The 19,360-nt window shown below is 31.5% G+C and overlaps 1 protein-coding gene across 2 annotated transcripts in view; it reads right to left on the reverse strand.

Moving 5' to 3' along the window:
• LOC126834360 (inactive rhomboid protein 1) overlaps positions 1 to 19,360 on the reverse strand; it is a 44,243-nt gene that overhangs the window by 3,548 nt on the left and 21,335 nt on the right. The window contains exons 3-18 of one of the 2 annotated variants that reach the window (XM_050566224.1): positions 16,362 to 16,901; positions 15,002 to 15,790; positions 5,258 to 5,365; positions 4,847 to 5,182; positions 4,608 to 4,779; positions 4,400 to 4,522; positions 4,220 to 4,336; positions 3,029 to 3,312; positions 2,765 to 2,948; positions 2,626 to 2,700; positions 2,387 to 2,548; positions 1,637 to 1,723; positions 1,249 to 1,337; positions 876 to 1,158; positions 710 to 810; positions 40 to 193 (exon numbers count right to left, since the gene is read on the reverse strand). In XM_050566224.1, the coding sequence (XP_050422181.1) occupies positions 40 to 193; positions 710 to 810; positions 876 to 1,158; positions 1,249 to 1,337; positions 1,637 to 1,723; positions 2,387 to 2,548; positions 2,626 to 2,700; positions 2,765 to 2,948; positions 3,029 to 3,312; positions 4,220 to 4,336; positions 4,400 to 4,522; positions 4,608 to 4,779; positions 4,847 to 5,182; positions 5,258 to 5,365; positions 15,002 to 15,790; positions 16,362 to 16,870 (3,573 nt within the window). In that variant the 5' untranslated portion in view covers positions 16,871 to 16,901. The remainder of the gene's footprint in view (positions 1 to 39; positions 194 to 709; positions 811 to 875; positions 1,159 to 1,248; positions 1,338 to 1,636; positions 1,724 to 2,386; positions 2,549 to 2,625; positions 2,701 to 2,764; positions 2,949 to 3,028; positions 3,313 to 4,219; positions 4,337 to 4,399; positions 4,523 to 4,607; positions 4,780 to 4,846; positions 5,183 to 5,257; positions 5,366 to 15,001; positions 15,791 to 16,361; positions 16,902 to 19,360) is intronic. The other variant, XM_050566225.1, reaches the window with a different exon arrangement.

The raw sequence follows: 19,360 nt of genomic DNA on the forward strand, positions 1-19,360 counted from the left end.
TTTAAAACGTTAGACATTTTTAAAAATCAATTCACTTACATCAGCTCGGTACGGTACAAATATTGCACTGCCTAAATTACCAGCAACTCCGGAACCCAGATAGATCAGAGCTATTCTCAACGAACCAGTCAGTTTTTCCAAATCACGCATCAAAAAATATTGAATTACAATTGTGGTCGCTAAATGCAAGATTCTGTAAAAAATATAAAATTGTTTTTATATTATATACATTTAACCTGCCAGTTAAATCATTTCACTCGATTTATATCAGAACTGTATTCTGAATTAAATTGTGATAATCTTTATGCAATTTTTGGGTATTAATTGAAGTTTTCTATTAATGAATACCCAAACAAATGTTTTAAATATTATGTTATCAATAATTTTGTCGGCTAATTTATATTTGCCTCAGAATTAATATGATTTTCTTTTTTTTTCTTATACAATTAAAAAAAATATATAAATATTTTTAAAAAGTATGCTCAAATTTAAAAGAATTATTCATACAACTACAATTTATTTCAATGTAAAAAAAGTCATGAGTATTTGAAACTGAAATAACAGAAAAAATTCTTTCAACATATTATATGTTTTAAAATAATATTTATATTTTGTCACTTTTTTTTTAAGCCTAAAACCTTAACGCTTTTAAGCTTACACACCTATAAACGTTTCTAGTTTAAATAGACATCATCAAATGTATACTAACCCGGCATGTATAAAAAGTGATATCCACAGCCTGTAAAACTGATCTGGTATTTCAGGAGAAAAGAATGGTATAAGACCACATACATCGTTTAAACATGACACCTGTTTAGTAAAATTTAAATAATTATACTATTTTAAGTTTAACATTGTATTGTAAGGCTATTTACTTGAGAACAAAGTGAAGCATCATCGTGAAAATAGCCGTGTACAAAATCGCAATATTCACGAGTAGTTATACGACAAGTGCCATGTATACCAATACAGCACGGATGACCTATCACTTCACAAATCATGTGTTCTGCAGATGTCAATTTCTGGCTGATTACTGAGCTACCCCAACTGCTGTGTCGTTGTGCGCTACCTCGACCGCTCATTTTTCGACATATTGGCCATTTTGTTATATCATCTGGCCATTCGTACGGTGCTACCGAGGCAGGAGCTTCACAATATCTAACATAAATTTATATTTAATTCCAAATTAAAATATTACTCAATATATCAAAAAAAAAAAGAAAAAAAAGTACTACAATGTATTCATACTTTGGATCGAGACCACAAACAGAACCGGAAATTCTTCCCCCGGGTCCAGCTTCAATTTCTGACCATTTTTTCCACTTGGAAATTGAAGTCTAAGAAATCACATAAAAATGTAATTAAATAACTAACATTTCAAAAATTCAGCTACATAAAATAAAAACACAAAATAGAAGAATAAATAAATTAAAAACATTCAAATTACCTATAAGAAAAAAAGTATTGAATACTAATCTACAAATAATAATAAAAAAAACCTACTAAAATAAAATACAACACAAAATGATATAATATGTATGTTTAAAAAAAATAAAAATAATAGAGTACAAGCATAATTCTCAAATAATGCAAGAAATAACAACCATCAAACGACTGAATGTACTTTAGATCTTACCAAAGGAGGTTTATCATGATCACCTCCACTTCCTCTAACTCCTCCAGTACTCCAATCCACCAGACGTTTATGTGATGGTATGAGGAACAGTACAAACAGACAAACATTCGGTAAGAATAAATAGTTTTGGGGAAATTTATAAAGAAGAGTTGTCAAATATGTATCTAATTATAAAATTATAGCTCATACTATATAAATACAAAAATAATTATTTAAATTTAAAGTTTATTGGAATTTTTAAATCAGATTTCAATACTTGTTTATATCTACTTTAAAATCTATATTCAGTGTATACACTAGTTATTTTTAAATATAGAATAAAATATTTATTATGACTGTTTATGAGTGAAACACTTTAATGGTTAAAAGGCTATTTGGCGTAAACTTCAAATTTTATACTTTAATCACATTATAATTATAGAATGAAGAAATTGTCAGCTTACTTAAAAACTAATACCATTGAGCATATATACTTAATACTAATACCTTTTCAGTTTCACATTGAAGCTAAAATATTTACGACAGTATTTTTAAGTATTTTTTCACATACAATTTTTTTACCTCTCATATTGAGTTATTAGAATAAAACAAAGCTATATAATTTATGTTATCACAAGGACTAAAAAAAATGTCATTCACACCAAATAGCTTTTTAACTTTAGACTTATTAAAATAGTATTTAAAAAAAAAAATTGTAATATTATTATACAACATAAGAGTAGAGTTATAAATAAATAAATATTATCTTACTGTGCATTGTTCTTTTGATGCCTGAATACATCCAGAATCATCGTTTCTGATACAACAAGCAGTTTCTCTTTCTTTTTCACGCCATTTTTCAATTTCTTTCATTATATTTTTATCTTTACGCATACATGGAGCAAATTTAGCTCCTAAATGTATTAAATCAGCCTGTAATAAAACAATAATTTAACACCAGACTTCCAAATGTAAAAGGTTAGATTAAAAAAAGTAAAAACAATATTTACGGCTCTGGGACCAATCCAAAAATTTGAAGGCTCTACATACTCGATTATTTGTACTGACAGGCTGGTTACCATGACCTGTGTATTCATTTATCATTTAGTAAAAAATAAATGATTTTATACTTGCTAACAGTATACTTACAGCGCCGGATTGATGACTTAAATCAATTCCAAAAGGACCTAATCCGTAAGAAAAAATTGAAAGAAATAGCACCAAAATTTGAACTACAGTCACCCAATAGGTGAAAAATGGACGATGATCTTCCAAGTCGTCAAGCTGTTGTTTCACATCTTTTCTGTTGGTTACGTTTTTATTGAGAGATCGTCTAGAATAGCAATAAAACAAAAATTAATATTTAAAACAACTTACGGCGATACATCTGAGTTTCAACAACTATTATTATACCTGCACAATCGTCCAATAACACCCATTCCATATTGTCGTCTGTCAGAATTATCGAACGCTCGATCCAACACTCGGCCCCAGATTCTACTCATACCGATGTTTGGCATATGATCGTCTTCTACCCTTTGAGATGGATCTCTCTGCCAGCTGGAATACCTTCCGAAATTTTGATGTGGTTTATTATAATGATGTCTAATTGAGGTCTCATAATTGCCACCAGAATCTACGACTTCTTGTTCTATTCCTTGGTCGCCGTTATCCGAGGACAGTCGATCAAAAAACACCTTAAACAGATCAGTCTCAAATATTGTAATTACAATATTTCAGCAAAACTGTTAAATACACATTGCCTGCCCTTGCCTAGCAAAAGATCTGTTTAGTTTGGGAAAAGGTATTAAAAAATGACAGAAATGTTGACTCATCGTCAACACGTTTTATAATTTTTAATAAAATGTTTTGTAATGGACTTAAGTCCCAGTTTAAAAGTTGTTTCTATTTTTCAATATTTCTATTGCTTCTTTAATATTAAATTCTTTAGAGTTATTTAAATTTTTTAGTAATTTTACAGATTTAATGCTGTGATTAGTATCCAATAAATGTTCCGCAACAGGAGATTTGTGTACTTCTTGGTTTTTAATGTTCCTTATGTGTTCTTGTAACCTAACCCCAATATTTTGTTTTGTCTGACCTACATAGCATTTATCGCAATCTTCACATTGTATTTTATAAATCCCGGATTTTTCCTCTTCCCCCATTTTATCTTTGGTACTACCTAATAAAGATTTTAAGTTATTACTTTTTGATGCAACTAGAGTATATCGTATTTTTTAAAAAATATTTGTTAACCCCCTTGAAATACCTAGAAAATAAACCATACCCAATTTTATAATTTTTTCATTGTCCCTCCTACTAAGCATACTGGCTGTTTTAACTTCCCTTGACCATTTATGCTTGTTAACTAATCTAAAAATCATATTTGCATCATACCCATTAAATTTAGCTATTTCAGTTATTAAATTAAGTTCTTTATCAAAATCATTTTTTAACATGGGAATGTTGAGAATAATGTAATAAAACAAAAAATAATAATAAAACTACAAAATTGCCATCAATTTAAAAAAAAAATACCATGTCTTATGTAAGTTGATTACCAAAACTTAAATGTAATTGATAATTAATTATTATACATACATCATCAACCAATTGCGAAGGCATTGTAGAAGTATCGGATACAGCGGATGTTGGGTAACTTCTTGACCAATTACTCGATGTTGACACAGACCTTTTCTTTTTACGGCTTAAAGTTTTCTAGTTAAAGAAATACCAAAATAATAAAGGGAATTCACTTCATAGAGTACAAATATATAATACCGAAATAACATAAGATATTCCACTTAATGTTAGTTTGGCGACTGAAGGTTTTCTTCCAAGCGGTTGAACACGCGAAACACTGTCTCTTTCATCAATATCACGATTTGACGTCAGTAAGTCCGGCTACAAATTAAAGTACAATCGTTATATATTTTTTGTAAATAAAAAACAAAACAAAATTCAGACAATAACCAAAATAGCTTATCACCTGTGAAACTTGAGCAATAGGAATATCTGTTGTAGGTGTGGCATATTCTAGTTTTAATTCTCCATATTTTCTAGTGGCAAGTCGTTTTCTTCTGTCTAACCACTTTAGTTTTTCAGTCTCTTCATATTCTTCGTCTAGGCCAAAGAACATGGCTGTCTCTCTTTTGACAAATCTAACACGAAATAGTAATGCAAATTAGTGACAAATATGAATGTTAGGTAATTGATAAATTCAATTACTTTTTAATAGCTTCCGTTGTGCTTGTAGATCTGGTAAAAGTGTGTGGTTTGTTTAACATGTCGGACGATAAAATAGGAAGCGAAGCTTGATGATGTATATGGGTTGGCTGATGCACGGTTTCCGACGGAGGACTACTAGGTTGATCCGATCCACTGTTGGCTGGTACTGTACAAGTACTAGCTGTTTCTTCCGAGTTATCCGTTGTCACTTCAGAGGAAGATGATTGTTGCGACACACTAGGTACAGGTGCCGACATAGTTCTTAACGGGGCATCATGCTTACGGTCAGGGCCCGATTCCATATTTGGCGGCGCCGAATGAACACCACTGCTAGAACTTATAGTAATGACCCGATGAACATTATTTTCAAATCATAAGAATGTTGTTTAATTTAAAGTGCACAAGACATACCTGGTTGATGATTGGATGGATCCAGGACTCGATGTTATAGAAAGTGGTGGTGACCTTGAATTAGCTTGAGCTTGAATTGCCGAACTTTTATTGCTGAATCCAGCTTTCCTGAACACATAAAAAAAAAAAAGAAAGAAAAACATTAAAATATAATTTGATACAGCGCAGTAAAATGTTTAAGTATAATCGTTATAAAAAATAAAAAAGTAACCTTTCACTGTAAATTATTATGTAAGTAATTGGCCAACACGAAAAAGACAATACAATATAAACATATCGAAAGGTAATGTAGAATATCAATTATACTTATTAGTTATAATTAATTTTCTTAAACTCCTAAGTCATAATCGGTTTATGGTCCAATTAATCAAATATCAATTATTCCTTCTGCTTTTTACAGTGTTATCACAAATGAACAAGGTTTTCCTGTTGATAACAGTCACTGAGTCACTGAGGCCACCATCGGTTGTTATCAGTTGCCCAAATCATTGAGATTATTGTTGGTCTACTCATCAATAAATTTAGAAAGGAGCGTTAACCGGGGACAGATTTCTGATTTAGTAGCAAAATTAAAGATATTTAAATGTATGTAAGGCGTATACGGTACGCAGAACATGGTAAAAAACTGAATTCGACTGCAAGTAAAATATTTAACATAAAAACAAAGACACGACCTTCTCTTTGTTCGTGATGATAATGAAATTTGCGTAGGTAGGTAACTAATTGCTAGTTGGAAAACTGAACCACAGAATAGACGATTAGGTTTATTCTGTGACTAAACAATTGAAATGTTTAAAAAAGAGTAGGCATACTCTTGTGGACGTTGAGATATTTCTGCTGTTATACCATTACCTGCTGTTATTCATTGTTATTATCATTTTAATTTAGGTAATACGCAAAACAGACCAAGTTACTCATTCCGCTTTCGCAATTTCGAAATAAAAAAAACCTATTCTCATTTACCAACTAAAATAGGCGTTTTCAAACTATACACTATGTTTATACGTTATTACAGATTACTATTCAAAGTGACGTAGTTACATAACACACTCTTTCTTGGAAAATAATTACAATTTTGTAGTTTTCCTTTTCGGAGACAATTTTTATTTAGTACACGTTATTTTACAATATTCAAATTTATTTTTCGTGGTTAATTCCAGAAATCTATCAACTTTTGAAACTTGAACGCAGATATTTTGTTAACTTTTTAAATTAAGTATAATTTACTTAAAGTTATGACTGATAGTTAACTAATTTTGAATAATTATCAGAGTTTATAAGTTTAAAGTTTAGGATGGGAGGAAGACGGCCCCTTCGTGTTTTTTTTTTTAATATCGGTAGGAGGGAATTAAAAAAAATATATTAGCTTTTCTTGCACTGAGCGTTAGGAATTCAGTTTTTCTTCTTTGTTTGTCTTTCCAGCGAGTCAGTAATTTGAAAAATGTGGCATTCCTCCCTCCCTGAATTAACATGATTTAATTATAAAGTAATAAAATAAAAATTGATGACTTTAATCATAGAATTTTTTTAGTGTATTGTTATATTGGACATTTAGTTTAGGTACCAACTTCTGAAGGTTTGAACATGTTGTTAATATCCGATTTGGACCGATTTTACCACGAAAATTTAATAGAAACTCCAAAAAGTCTATATAGAGAAGTATTAAAAGGTTATCTTTCAGCTTTATGTTGTTAACATATTTGTACTGGGGTGTTACTTACCTATTTGTTATAATCATAAAAATACAAATAGATTTCATTGGGTAATTTTAAAGACTAATTAAAGTTCCTAAAAATCGGTAAATCGGACATTGAACTATTAAAATAAAAATATTAATTACTAAATTAATTAGTAACATTCAAACATGTACATTAAAACTGCGGAGAAAGTTCGGAGAAAAAATGTAAAATGTAATTTCCGTTTATTTAAGGAAGTATCATTAAAATATCAACGTTAAGCTGATGTAATAAGGTCTTTAAAGTTTGTAAAAGCTTTTTAAATTTGTCAAGAAAATTAGTTTTTGAACACCATAGTGTATATTTTGTATTATAGCTTGTACTCAAGGTGGTTTTGAAAATGACAGTGAATGAAATGTACATAGGATACATAGCATAATAGCGTTTTGCGAGAAATGCTAAATAAACAATTTAAATTCTATTAAGACTGACAATTCACCGTTGCAATAATAATAATATAATTACTTAGGGTAGGTAAAACGCAATGAACCGCGCGAGCTAATGCAATTATATGGTACATCCTTCATTGCCATTATAATAATATTATTATTGTATAAAATACAATAATATAATGTAGGTACCGCGTACAGTGATGTTAGTATACATGCTTTACCCCCACCGTTTAGGCAGGTCCGCTGTCTAGACACTCTATTATCGGGTAGGTACCTAACCGAAGAGAATGGTAAATAGACACACATTTTCACAGTCTTTTGACACTGACAATGTACATCAGAATAATTCATACTATGCACATCATTCAAATGACAAGTTCAAGATTTCCAGGCTGTCAGTGACACGAACCTAAGTCGACATATTTCGAGAGATAGAAAAAGAATCGCTATAACATTACAGTGAATTCAAATTAAAGCGTAGACAAAAATGTCCTAAACAAATCCGTGTGCTACTAACTATAAATAATAATTTATAAAAAGCGTCTTGTAATAATGTAATTAAGAGCCAAATGAATTTGGATAAGTTGTGTTAAAATCGAACACGATTAGCTTCAATTAAATTTAACATCACAAGAATACCTAATAATAAAATAAATATACGTCGGCGGATCTTACGGTTCATTAAATTAGATTCGTTTACAACGTTTAAACGTCATTTGTTTTTATTAAGTTATATAATGTACATTAATAACTCACAGAGAATACTAATATTTACTTTAGATATTCAATTTTCAAAATTACAATGCAAATCGGTGTCTTCAAATTTAATTATTTTTAACTTATTTTTCATACAACCCAACATAAAAGTTTTAACTTTGCTCGAGTGCGAAGCTAACAAGGTTATATTATACAGAAAGAGGAAACTATAAAATATTGATGTTGAGAGAAATTTATGTTATAATTTATTTCTTCGAGTGGTTATAAAAACGTTCTATCTTATAATAATTTTTAAATTGTTTAGAGAAGCATTATTTTGTCAGGGTTAAGTGATTAAATTTAAAAAACTCTCAGTTATTGCACTATTATATACTTTGTTAATTTAATTTAAATGGATAGACATGTTATTCAATACTTTATTACAATTTGAATGATTAGACACTAGACTTATAAAAAAGTGATAAAAAATAGATTTTAAAATTTAGTATATTTGTATAATATTCAATTTGGTTTCAAATGAAAAAAATTATTACCTAATTTTAAATTATAATATACTAAAAATAAGAACGCGCTTATTGGTGCATAAAAACTGTTGATATTATGTTAGCCAACAAGTTTTGTAAGTTTAGTTAAATGATAAGAAACCAATCAATTACTTTTTTGTTTTTAACTGTCAATCTTGACATTTGAAAAGCATATTTTATTATTTATTACGTTTTTTGGATGTTTTTTACTGTAGATATGTATGAGGAGGAGCAAAATAATTTAAATACATTTAACCCTTTTAAGAACAGTAACGACTTAATTTCTACTTAAAAAAAATGTTTGCTAATTATAGAATATTAGCGCAAGGAATATTGAAGGTTCTAACAATTTTAAAAAAAATATATAAAACCTTTTCCGACAAAACAATTAAAACCAATTACCATGTTTTATGACATTATCCGCCATTAAGACCAAAACTTCGGTAGATTTATTAAAATATATTATTATATTATCAATGTTATTTGAATTATAATTATAAGTGAGCTAATTGGCGTCGTGACAGCGGTGTAGGGAACCAAAACTAGATTTTTTTTGTAGTCAAGCACAATTTGAAATCATTGGATTAATATTAATTATTATTAAATAAACAAAAGTTTGAAGTTTTATTTTTGTTTACATCCTTTTAATGACTGTAAAAAAGGGTTAGCCTTTCAAAATTAAGTTTTAACTAAAACTGTCTATAAATAAAAACTCAATAGGCTAATTAAATTGTACCATAAAATCATTTAAGATTTTGAGGGTTTTTATTTTGAAAATATTTTTCCAAGAATCTTACACAACTTTTAATACAAGCTGATCAGCATAATATACAGAACTAATTGGTTAAGTATTACAGGTAAGTCGTTCACCTTAGGTGGCCGATTGACTATAATACATAAATACTTCACTACGACACTCTGTACTGGGTATGAATAAATAGGAACCATATCGACCTTAGGCAAATCATTCAACTATAGTTCACTGACCTGAGAAAAATATTCAAAACTTAACAAATAAAAACAAATTCAATTCAAATAAATTACGTTAGTACTATGTATGTTAACCAACAGTAAAATACATTTTAGTAGTAATAGTATGTTAACTACATTGCTTAGTAGATTGTAGTGTATTTACCTAAAGTACTTGAATTCTTTTTTAACAGAAACTTCATTTTTTATTTTTTAACCCCAATATTTATAACTCGAGCAACAATAGTGTTTATTCAGCGAGTCGAACTTAACAATTTCTATAGTAGTTTTAACTGTAATGTCTAAATTATAACATATATAACATTTTGTCAATTTTTATTGCAAATAGTATAGTATTATACCTATAGAGGCATTTTGTTCAAACCTACTTTACCGTATTAGCTGCCAGCTGGTTAATACCTACATTTGTATAATTATCACGTATATTATTGTAAAAGGGTATTGGTACGTTATTAATGGATACCGAGTACAATACAGGTCCTAGTGCAGGTATATGTGGAATACACGCGCCGTAAGCACATAATAATTGTAAATGTATTTTTCCCTTGAAAACATCAACGAGTCCAACCGCAATTAACTTTACTATTACACATTTGTAAAATTGGCGTTTACCTAATTTTTGGAATCATTTCGTTTCAATATCGTACACAAAGGCACTTTGCATTGCGGTATTAGGGTATTTGGTTGGACATGTAGGTAGACGGCCAGTGCCATTAACAGGTGTCGATAGGCTATTAATATCTCATTAGAGCCATCGCGCTCTATAATATAACCGAACGGACGTCCGACCACCCGACACATATTGCCAGTGTACTTCGACGAAACACCATCAGCTACTCACACGGAAACGCACTATATTAAACTATATAGCTTCGGTAGTGCGAATTTTTGAATTTTCGAAAAACGCCAAGTCCAAAATGAACTCGTCGAAGACCAGCGGTTATTCAGGGAGTGGCAGCAGCAACAGCAGCATGGACTACTATATCAAACGGCAAAAGAACAACGAGGCGGCCAAGAACAGCCGGCTCAAGAAGAAGGAGCACGAGATCGAAATAGCCAAGAAAAAACAAAAACTCGAGTTGACCTACGTGAAGCTCCAAAAACAAATCAACCGCATGCAATCGATTCGGGCTTGACCGTCACCGCGTTTGGCCAGCGGAAATGATCTCTACACCGCTTAGTACGGGTATGCATGATATATTATTTTTTACTATTGTTATTAGGGCCCGGAAAATTGTGCGTTAAATATAACCGAAATATGCATGCCTTTATACGATAATAATAGCCTAAATAAGCTCTTATAAAATCCCAAAAAAGCACTTAACATCATTTTCATATATATCTTTAGTTTTTAAGTTTTTTTTTAATATGTTTAGATTAATAATTGTAACCACAAAAACTAAATAAAATTATTTTATATAAAACGAATTTTTAATAAAATACGATATTTATTCTTTCTTAAAATATAAAATAAACCCTTATTTTTTAAAATACTCAAATAAAAAAAATTATGCAAACAAATAATTGACAACCTTTATTAATTTTCATATGTTTTACTATATAGTTCTCTATTTTTCTAAGAAACAAAAAATTATTTTATATTATCATTATTTTTTCGGTGCTTTTAGATAAACAAAATTTAAAAATGCAAAAGAAATTTTTGAATTTGGAATCTTTAAAATGTGGTTCACATTTGTAACTGTTCGAATTTTTACGGATCATTCAGTAAAAATAGTCTTATTATATAATTTCCGGGCCCTAGTTATTGTTATATGGCGTAATCGGATGTTTTTAATAAAAATAAAATTCTAATATTTTATTAAAATAACCATTTAAATAAAAAATAATATTATATAAAATTTTATCCGTTTGGTAAAATGTGTTATAAACTAAAGTACAAAATCAACATAAGGTTAGGCGAAGTTAGTAATAAAATTGTAAACACATATCAATAATATTTTACTTTTGTTTGTTTCAGGGCTGCGAGGGTGTGCTGCAATTGTACCTATTTACTATAGTATTAGTATATTACACTACATTATTGTATTTTATACATTACCAATTATTATTGTCTAGATTCGGATAATTAGTCTATATACGCTAAATGTATTTGTCAATAAGTTAGTAATGTGAAATTTTAATATTTTACACCGTTTGCGGGTGTTTGATTTGTGTAATTATTGTTTTAGTAGAATTTTTATATTTAATTAGATATATTTAGTGTTTACCTACCATCCTGGTTTTTTTGATAGTCAATAAAATAATTTGTATACTATTATTATTTTACACAATATTTTTTTTATAATTAATTTAATATAATCAATAATAAATGCATAGTTTGATTAATTTAATCATGTTATACTACTATTGCCTAACCTATTTTCTATGGTACACATATAACTGTAAATTATCATACAAGGTAAAAAAAATAATATTCTTTCATACAGGTGTTTTGGTATCAGTATTGTTAAGGTTCTGGAGTTGGTATTTTTATTTTTGAATGATAATAACTAAACTTAATACGGTAAACTTTTAAAACAAAAATAACATTTTTCGAATACATTGCAAGTAATAATATTTAAACACATTTCTATTTAAATAAAATGTTATTTTTTGTCAATAGAAATAATGCTTAACACTGTATTAGTGATTGCTGTCAACCGCAGTATTATTATTTGTATGCAAAATAATATTAAAATTTAAATAACACTAACAAACAAAAATAACGACATTAAAAAGTCCATAACGAAAACTAATACCTTCTAAGCTCTGCGTCGATACTCAAAATGTTAAATACTTGGGCATTAATGTATTATAATAAGTTACATTTTTGGTAAACAGGAGTAAGCAATAAAAAGCAAAATGGAACCTTTTAATAATCAATTCACTTAGGTTATTAACTTATAGCGTTTTTATTTTCATACATTTTTAATTTATTATTGAATAAGACTCTTTTGTGCTGTATTCTCTGCGTTATGAATAATAATAATAATGCTATATCTTTAAGTGGTTGTCAAATTAATCGATTAATGTATTTTTAACTGTTGGACCCTTTTACTTTTGAGTTTTCGGGAAAACTCATTCAAGACTCTATCATTATTTTTTTAAACGGTATGCATTAATTGTCTGAAAACGTCCATTGAAAAAAAATTAAACGTTTGAAGAACAAAAAGCTATTTAGAACCTTTTTACAGTAGACCACCATAACTCTTTTGTAAGTTTTCTCTAATGGACATTATAATGTTCTTATACAGACATTCTTATTTTACAAATATATCTGAGCTCTAACAGTATAATGAATAGGTGTATCAAATTTAATTCCTAACGTTAAGTCTATATTTTTTAAGCGTAGAAAGTGATGTACAAAGTAATAGCGCAGACGTGACAAGTAGTTTTTGGACACATGAAATTATTATTTCAGAAATTCATATTGTTATAAAATAGTCATAAATAGAAAAAACAGTTTGAAAATATTGTTAAAGCCTCAAACGTAATTGATATGGGTCGCATAGTCAACTAGTCAGTACTGATTATATTAGCAAATTGGTTCACCAAAAACTAAAGCATCGCTTATTGTTAAATTAGTTAATCTTGACAGAAAATCTGGTTACGCGTGTTTAAAAGCACTATTAAAAAAAAAATAGGAATGTAAAGTTTATCAATATTACAATGTTCACATTTTTTCAATGTTTGTACAGATATTTTCAGATTTCAATTTTTTTTTATTCTATACTTTTAGAGTAATTTATGTAACCAATCTTCAAGTACGATATTTTCATAAGATTATTTAAAAAAAACTACAGTTTCTTGGCATGGCTTCAAACATAAAAAAAAAGTTTTCACTCTTAAAACCGTCAAACGTGATTTAAATCAAACGTATACGAAAAAAGAACCTAAAAATAATGCATAACAAAAACTAAAAAAAAAAGAAAACTTTTGTTGATGTAACTTTTTTTCTCTTTGATAGAAACCCCATATATATTATTGTTCAGTGAACTTTTATATTTTTGCATTTATACTTTAGTCGTATACGAATTTAATATACAGTGGGTCGTTGTGGTATTCCATCTTTTACTCATTTTGTCAAAAATTACACATCCTTTTTAGCCTTAATTCTGTCTATATATTTTGAACGATCATATTATAGACTTTGAATTTGCAAGATATTGTCAGTCGTAAAAATACAGTTTGAAGAAGTACGACTTAATAGCTGCTGTGCACTGAAGCAAACAATATCAGTTTCTTGGTAAATCCTACACTTTCCACTTATTAGAGCGTCGTCAAGCTATTATGTATAACAATACTTTTGCATTCCTAGAATCCATCAGTCTTCGGTAAATCATTTTCGGTGAGTCAACAATATTGATTGATATCAAGTGTAATACATATTTTTTAGTAGATGATTTTATCAAGATTACATTAGACATTGTAATGATTATATTTCAAGTATAAAACGTCGGGCAGAATTTCCGGAAAACAAAAATTCAGTCCCTATTTTTCCATTACTAAATTAAAATTGATAACGTCTGCATTGATTTATGATTTGTTTTGCAGTTTTTGTAGGGAACTTTTCATTTTTTGAGGGGTTAAGCATCTTAAATCCTTCCACTTCGGTTAATAGGATAATTATCATAACTGTATTCTAACCTTGTTATTTTTTATGATTCAGATGTACGATAAATTTACTTGTGTTTGATTTACGGCTGATTAAAATGGTTTATGTTACGTTACACTCATCATTACACTAAACACAAGCTTTCCTCTTTGGGGAGGTGCCAGGACATAATGTTAGCATTATTGGTATTATTGTTTGTAGTTTGTTTTACTTGGCAACAAATGCCCATTACTATTATACCCATACCATACAAATAAATAAATTACACCCATTACATATTATACCAGCTATGGCTTGTCTATCCTGCCTATGAATATTACACTAATAACACGGAGCTACGCAAAACCGATATTTGAGATCCAACGATTGAACGGAAATGATCATAATACAATATCTCAGTAGATCGGTAAAGTTGTGCAGATTACATTTTTGTAATTTTACCAACTATAGATGGGTGAATAGTTTCATAATTACTAGCAAAAATATTTAAAATGTTTGATATGCAAATAGATAGTTTTCACCGGAAGTTAAAAATTAAACATATTCGTATATATCTTATACAAATATATAAAATAATCAATATAAATAAAAATATATTTCGATACTGGTTTTTAGATTTGATTTTAATTTACTAATGGTTTTATTTTAATACCACTATTTTTAAGGTAAGGTACCTGTTGTTAAACACTTTTTATAGTTGCAAAACTTTAAACTGAGCCAACAAAGAGTTTTTGTTGGTATTGTATAAATATAGTTAATAATACACTCACCACGACGAATTGTTGTTGGGCGGAGCAGCTGCATTAGAACTTTGGGCGTTTTGGGTTGAATAACTATTATTGTGGCTTGTGGTAGTGTTGGTCACGGCGCTGGCGTTCTTGGTGGCGGCCAACATTGCTTGGTTGGAATAGATGGGCGTTGAATAGCACTCCAGCGTTCCTGTGTTCTCCCTAATGCATGACGACGATATCCGTCGCGACGCGTTGGTACCGTAGGCGGGCATGTCGTCGCGATGACCGTCGTAATGTGTTGGGCCAGAGCAATTAATAACGTTGGCGCTACCGCATCGCGGCAAAGTAGCCGTGTGACCGTCATACTGGACCAGGCACATGCCGTTGCCGCCGCCGCCGCCGCTACCACTACCGTTGCTGCTGTTGGTGGTGAGCCCTTTGGGCGGCGAGGACCCTGTAGAGGAAGACGTTACTTGACCCGCCTGGGGCCGGACCAGGGCGTTCGGCGACAGATCCCTGGGTGACCGAGACCTGCTGCCTCCGTACTGGTAGGAGCACCCGACGCTCGAGCCGCTGCCACCGCCGCCGCTGTACACGGAACTGGCGGCCGTACAGCAGCGGTTCGATGGCCTCAAAGTGGCCGTTGCGTACGCCCTCGACAAAGCTGCCGCGGACGGTTGCAGCGAGTCCACGATGGCCGTCGCTCTCGAGTAGAGCGCGGCGTCCTTTCTGGTGGTGGCGTATGCGTCATCACAACGGTCGTAGTGACCGTCATAACCGTCGTCGGGGGAAACAATAGGGACGAACCTCTCGGCCACCGGTGGATACCTGAGGGCAAACATTTGTATATTTTGAAAACATGAGTATTGCGATAGAATAAGTATAGTTAAAAATGTTAAAACTTGAGTAAAACGCGATTATTCGAAAGCGGCAAGACGAAATATCGATAAAATAATAAAGAGGTAGAGTAGGGTAAAACAAAATATGATCATGAGGCTACGAGTATATATGGCTAATACTTGTGGATGTTTATAGTTGAAATTGGGAATTAGTTATCCGACTCAAAGCAGTAGGGAGTAGATGACATTTCGATGAAGTTCTGTATTTTAAAGTGATTAATATTATCACATTGTATATTCCTGATTTAAAATATATATGAATTCACCTAAACACTTACATACCTAGTATATTTTTGTTGGAAACCTTGATAAGTAATCAATATTGATCCGACCTAGGACATCGGGAGGCTAACAAATGGTCATATCCTTATGACCGTTTTGGGAAGTCGGGTGCGGGTAGGTACTACAATAATTTTTCTTGCTCTATTAAGATTCTAACTCACCCAGAATGAAAACGACAGGACGGCTAAAAATGTGTGTAAAAAACGGGCAGCACTCACCTCGAGTAAACCGGTTCGTTTCGTTTGGCGTAGCCATCGTTGTGACGCGCGGCGTAGTCGAACCGTTCGGCCACGGGCGACGGCGGGGACATAAAACTTTCAGACGTGCTCTGCGAAACCGGAAGGTAATGACTGCGGACGACGGTGCCGTGGCACGTGGTCGAATACCGGTCGTCGTGGGGCCCGTACGACCGAGCCGTCGTCGACGCGTGGCTGCCAGTGCTGCTGTTATTGCTGCTTCCACTGCCGCCGACAGAGTATCGTTCGGGGGACGGAGGCGGAACGTACCGGTCCAGCGCCAGGTCGTGGACGCGGTAGTGGCCCTCGATGGTGCCATGGTACCGTTCGGACGACGGCGGCGGCGGCTCCAAGAGCGCTGTGGCTGACGACCGGCGGAATGTGGCACTGCCACCGCCGCCGCCGCCGCCACCGCTGCTGCTGTGGTTTCGATGGTCTCTGCGAAGTTTACAGTATTCGGTTCCATCGTGACCCGGTGGTAAGGATCTCATATTGCCGCCATTGGCATCGTTGTCAGGACATCTGTATGCAAAACACCGCACAATATTATTGTTGGTTATACGTATAATTACTATTACAATTTTCTACAAATTCCATAACAAATGTATTTAATCTAAAAGTCAGCTATAGTAGTCTTTAAAGCTAGCCCGTTGAGATCGGGAAGTTAAACTTAAGAAGTAATTTACATAAAAAAAAAAAAAAACATTCAATTTTTATTATTGTAGCAAAAACCGTGTAAACTGCGGTCTTGTCAAGTTTTGTTTTTCAACGCGAAAATTCTACATTGAGTAATCTTAAAACATTATACTGAACGTGGATCCCCGGCGTTTATTAACGAGCAAAGAATAGAACCTAAAATAGTCTGAAAAGATTTCTTCTAGATGGCATTTTAACTACTACGACGACTCGGTGAACGAGCACCGATTTGCATGTATTTCAGTGATACATTGTCTATTACATTGTCCTACAATGGTTTAAAAATCCCATTTTTAGAGTTCCGGCAGACCGCATCCTACCACAATAACGTTGTATCGCATTGAAATTATGAAAAATGTCTCTGTCAAATGTATGCACAGTATAGAATATAGTTAAGTCGTGTTCTGACCTGCTCTAAGGCAACGCAATTTTGAAAATGCTATACTGTTTTTATGGACCCGGTGAAATGCGATTAAAACGCTTATAAATTTTAATTACACGAGGTAGCGGATAAAACCCATGTTATTTAACGTTAAACGAAAACCTCAATTTTGCGGTTGGCCGAACGAATCTTCTACATCGTCAAATTAATATCATAAATTATAAATTTGTACATTGCAAAAAATTGTCACCAATTCCTAGTACAACGATCGATAATTTAAATCAATTAAGTTGAAATTGAACACATTATATCTTAGTGTGTGAATGATTTAAATAAAATATCCGGTCGGTTAACTGTTAAAGTCATAGTGACATGTACATATATGCATGGGAAAGGTACCTACGTGTAAATAAATCTTATCAACGGCGATGGCAGGAAATTAAGTTAAAATTAAACTTAACCTGGTCGTGACAAGTAGAACGGAAGAAACATTCATGACGTTCCGCGTACTTCCGGTTCTATTTAAATTCAAGGAACATTAATGAAAAAAGTTTGAATCGTATTTTTAAACATTACTATGTTATTTTAATATAAGCCATGACGTACTTCGAACACTTGATATGTATTAAATTTTGATCATTTAAAAGATTATTCCGTAGAATTTTGCGACTTTTAAATATACTGGTTTAGAGTGACGGCGGCGTTAGAATTTGCAAATGGTATAGTTAAAGTGATTCAGAAAAATCTGTGGTTGGTTATTATGATTATGTGCTTTATCGTTGATTACCACAATTGGCAAATCATTTTTTTTTCAAGCAAACGACGAAATTATACTAGACAAATGATATATAATTACATTCAAATTCTATTATAAATACCTAATAATAAAGTTAAACAAATATTGTGGTACTGTTGGGAGGATTTCAACTATATATTTTTATGGTCATGATGTTAATCCGCTTATTTAAATGAAAAACTGAATTGGAAAACGTCAACAATTTATTGATCCTTAGTATGTCTGGCTTTAAATGTTTATTGTTTGTCTATACAGAAAACCATTATTACATGAGCAGAGAATCGCGAAGGGAAGGAATTTTTGTGGTCGACCCCGTTGGTATGAGTTAAGTATATGTTGGTATATCAGTTGTTTGTTTTGAACTCAAGCAACGCAACTACTGTTTATTGGTTATTATATAATAGCCAAAATTCTAGGAAATTAAGAACTTATAACGTTCAGTTATTTGTACAAAATACTAAAAAAAAACGCATTATTATTTACATAAATGCGCAGGGGCTTTGGTTTTTTTATATATATTTTTTTTTTATTGTCTTCATTCGAATTCTTTTATTGACAATTGCCAAAGACATTTCCATTAAGTAGACATTTTTATAGATTAAATATTGTTGTACGACCGTTACGGTTAAGTACATAAAACAATACTTATTATTCAAGTTGGATTCGCATAGACCAAATGGTTTGTACTCGGTGTCTTATAAAATATCCAAAGTTTCTCTAAGAAATCATTTAACAGAAGTCTGGTTTTACATATATACATTATGATTCCTTTTAAACCGTGCCCCGACAGAGTTTATCGAGTCCAACAGCAAAAAGTAGTCGTCAGAGCTCAACTGGTAATATTATTATAATAATTTGTTTATTGTACAATTCTACAGAACTTACATAATATAGCGCACGACGGCACGTGCCACGTTATCTAAAACGACGGTCGAATACTGTATTGCTACAATTACTGACGGTTTAAACGACTTTTGTTTGTTTCCTGAATATAATTATTTATCAAAATTGTAAAGGCCTTATTGGATTCAACTTTTTGAAGTTACGAAACACTTTATTGTTCTTTGTTTGGATCTTTAAGAACTGACAGAATCTGCTTTTAACTGA

This window comes from Adelges cooleyi, unplaced genomic scaffold (assembly GCF_023614345.1).
Source record: "Adelges cooleyi isolate 19-005CV unplaced genomic scaffold, UGA_ACOO_1.1 ACOO_flye_CR_arks_rails_tigmint_CR_PRNA_21, whole genome shotgun sequence".
Lineage (NCBI taxonomy): Eukaryota > Metazoa > Arthropoda > Insecta > Hemiptera > Adelgidae > Adelges > Adelges cooleyi.